Raw genomic sequence first — 3,659 nt, 5'->3', positions numbered from 1 at the left:
TCTTATTTTTGCGAACTGAGAACACTGCAAATAAGAGAAAAAAAAAATCCCCATGGAGTTTGAGTTGTGAGACGATGCAACCTATGTGGGAATGTTTTTTCACTTTCCTTTCTCACTGAACAACAGACCTCACTGCCTGCTGTGTTCACAGCCCGGGAAGTGCAGTCCTGCTATTGTTCTGTCCATTGCTCCTGGGAAGGTGTTAAAAGAAACAGAGGGGGCAAGAGGCAGGTAAGGCATCAGTGAACAGCTGGACTGACCTCCACTTTCTTCCACAGAAGCACCAAAGAAGACAGGTCTTTCCCTCAAAGGACGTTTGGAAATGGTGATGGGTTTGTGCCGCCGGGCAGCCACCCTGGGAGGAGGCACCGGGGGCGCAGCGGTGTCTTCTGGGGGGCCAGAGTAGATCTGTAAAGGCAGACACACTTAGGTGACCCAGCTTGACGTGAAGGGGCTGCTGCCTCACCTCCCACCAAAGGTCCACCCGCCCAGCACAGAGGTGGATGGTGGCCACCACCGACACCTTGCCCATGGCCCTGCCCAGCCTCCAGCAGCGCGTGGTTCAGAACCCCCCGGGGCCAGGCGCTGAGCCGGCGTGTCGGGCAGCCCTCTGAGGTCAGTGTGCCACAGCTGCGCTCAAAGCCGTCAGGCCCCTCGGCTCTGGGAAGAATTTTGGCGGTTGAGCCACGCCAGAGGCAAAGACCCAGCTCCTGCAGGGCAAGCGCCCGCCCGCTGCCTTTGCCAAGGGCTGCCCTGCTCCTCTCTGCTCCCCAGCACGCAGCGGAGTGCCCTGTGGCCTGGGTCACCTCCAACTGACCCAGGAGGGCTGGAAAAGCCAGGGCCGCTCCAAACCATCCCGACCAGCAGCTGCCCATGAGAGCCTGGCAGGGCGCTCCCAGCTGTTTGCTCCGGCCCTGTGACACCAGCTCCTCCAGCCTCCCCGGAGAGGGACGGACAGTGTGCACCAGCCATTCTCAAGGGTCGCCAGTGCCCAGGAAAGTCCCGGCTGCCAGGGGTAGAGAGGGGCTGGAGCAGGGATGATGCTTTAGTTACGGCTCTACAGACGTGTCCTGCCACGGGCTTTCCTACAGACAGGCTGGCTGCGCTGCCCCTTGCACAACCCCCGCCGCAGCAACTGCAGCGCTGAACTAATTAACATGGCAAAATCACAAAACCAGACAAAATGCGTAGAAGCAAATTATCCTGGAGCTGATGAAGGAAGCCTTGACGCTGACAGTTTCTGAGAAATGTCAAGATTTCCACACCAGCAAGGCAATACAATCTACAGAAAGCACCCGAACAAGCCACCACATCATTTAATGCTAAAAAACCCTTCAGCTCTTGGCTTACAATGAAATCTGTAGCACTATGAAATTATCTTGGTTGAAATATTGGCATAAAAACAATACTGCTAAGGAGTTTTATCTCCTTTTCTCACTGGTCATATGGCACCTATTTGGTTGGGTTTAATTTAGAGGTTCTTATTTATGTCGGTGCTTTTTTTAGGAGCTGAAAAAGACTTAAGCCTCCGGGCAGCATCTTGCACATCTGAAAAAGACTTGAGCCTCCGGGCAGCCTCTTGCACATCTGAAACACCCCATTAAAGACTAAAACCAACTGTTCTTGTGTTTTTCCCATGGATATTAATAGAATTTATATCATGCTTTAAAGAGTGAGTTACTATGGACGGGGTGGCACAGGCTGCTGAGACCCGAGGCCGTGCTGCCCGTTCTGGAGAATGTGGAGCTGGTCCCTTCCTGGATGTTGGCTGGAGACAGCTCAAGGCCAGAGGACGAGAGCTCACACCAGACCCAACCGACGAGCAGGGTCACTGCTCCCTCGGTGCATGCTTTGTTATGGAAGAACAATTTTATTGTGTCACCCAGAAAAACTTTTAAATGAAGAAACTAACATTGTGATTTGATTAAGTACGCCATTTTTGTAATTTAAACCAAAAGTATGTTCTTTCTTCTCCCAGAAAAACAGCAGTTCTGGGAAACAGAGATGGGGGATGAGAGAGAAAAACATACTCCCACTTTAACCTTCTTGTTCCCAAAGAGAGGTAGTACCTACCATGGTGAGGGTGGGCACCAGCCATCTCTGCAGCCGGGCTCCCCACACCTCTGCTGCCTGGCCAGCGCAGGGGCAAGGTCAGACCGGGGCTGTGCCTAGCCTAGTCCGCCCAGGCTTCCACTCAGCAGGCTCAGTATAAATATTGTGTGCTGGTACTCAGGCTTTGCTCCTGACTTAGTCTGCCCTACTCTGCATGAAGGGAGGAGGAACAACATGCTCTGCAGCTGCCTGCACGGCTCCTCTTGAGGCATTTAGGGCAAAGACCCAGACGAGCTCCAAACCCCGGTATCATCATTTCAGCTGCTTTTCTTTCCCAATTTGGTGACACAGCACGGATGCTGATGCTTAATGCCAAAAGGGGCTCTGTCCTTTGCAGGGGCAGTACATATTCTCCGCTCCAGAATACAAGGCCCCGTGTGTTCCCCCTTGCCTGAATTCAGAGGAATTTACTGTGACATTAACAGCCCATGATTTAAGAGCAGCAGCTCAGGTATTATTAAAATAGCAAAGGTTTACCTGCAGCAGGGCAATTTTTTGGAAACATGAACCTCATTCCTATATATTGACAAGTGTCCAATATTGTTTTTTAAAGAAAAAAAAGGTGTTAAGTTCCTCATGGATGCTTATACAGGTACTACAGAATGCTGGTTTCACAAAATGCTTTTCAACATCTGGAAACCATGCTAAAACACACCACAACCTACACTTTTTCAGACTCTGCTTTTCTTCTGCCTTCTAAATGAAAATCAAGTTAAACAACTTGGAAGTACAAAGATATTGACAGACCCTCGTACTTAGAAGGTTTGTACAGTGAAGAAGGTGCTTCCAGAGTGATCAACTTATTTAACTGTGGCATTGACATATAAGCTGTGGAAACAGTAATTATCCACAAAGACTTCATGAATAGTTACTTTGTCTTTAGAGCCCTCATATTGCACTATTTAAACCACATCCCTCTCTTCCTCCAGACTCATTTGAGTGTTTGCTCATGTGTGAGCTGAAGAGACTTTCAGTGCTGACGCTGAACTTACAAGCTCAATCCAATAAACGTTACTAACTTAACCTTACCGCTGAAGAAATTAAAAGCAAGCAAAGAGATGTCTGGCTTAATTAAAGATTTAATTCCAGCTCTTAGAGGTGGCAATGTAAATCGTGTGTTGACTCAGCCCGCACCACAGTGGGGTGGACAGAGGCTCAGGTCTGGAGCAAATTGAGCAAGGACCCCAGCACACAAACGATTCCCTGTTTTGCTGCCAGAACTTATTTGAAGCATTTGCAGAAACCTTCAAAGAAACTGGCTTGTGATTTTCATGAGATTCTTGTGTGGATACTCAAAAGTCTCTCCAAGCTCTTTCATCCTGTTTCTCTGGCTTCAATCCTCAGCACCACAACCAACACCCACGCCACCCATCTGGTCCCCGTCTGGTTGCTCTGACTCCACATCCACTTTTGCAAGAACCTTGGTCTTTCAGCTTCGGCCTCCTCGTCTTTCCTGAAAAGGGAGCTTCACTTCTGCAGGTGTGCTGCCTTGTCTGCTGGGAGCACTACTCCATCCTCTTCACAGCAAACAACATCTTTTAAAGGAT

The 3,659-nt window shown here is 49.6% G+C and overlaps 1 protein-coding gene across 1 annotated transcript in view; it reads right to left on the bottom strand.

Annotated features, from left to right (window-relative positions):
* Nucleotides 1-260: 260 nt before the first annotated feature.
* The window catches only part of OPHN1 (oligophrenin 1), a gene marked incomplete at both ends in the record, with an annotated part of 38,027 nt that continues 34,628 nt past the window's right edge, over nt 261-3,659 (bottom strand). The window contains one exon of the mRNA XM_010286492.1: nt 261-408. Coding sequence (XP_010284794.1) covers nt 261-408 — 148 coding nt within the window. The remainder of the gene's footprint in view (nt 409-3,659) is intronic.

Source organism: Phaethon lepturus, unplaced genomic scaffold, assembly GCF_000687285.1.
Source record: "Phaethon lepturus isolate BGI_N335 unplaced genomic scaffold, ASM68728v1 scaffold28824, whole genome shotgun sequence".
NCBI lineage: Eukaryota > Metazoa > Chordata > Aves > Phaethontiformes > Phaethontidae > Phaethon > Phaethon lepturus.
Note: the sequence above shows the minus strand (reverse complement) of the source record. Positions and strands in the feature narration are given on the sequence as shown.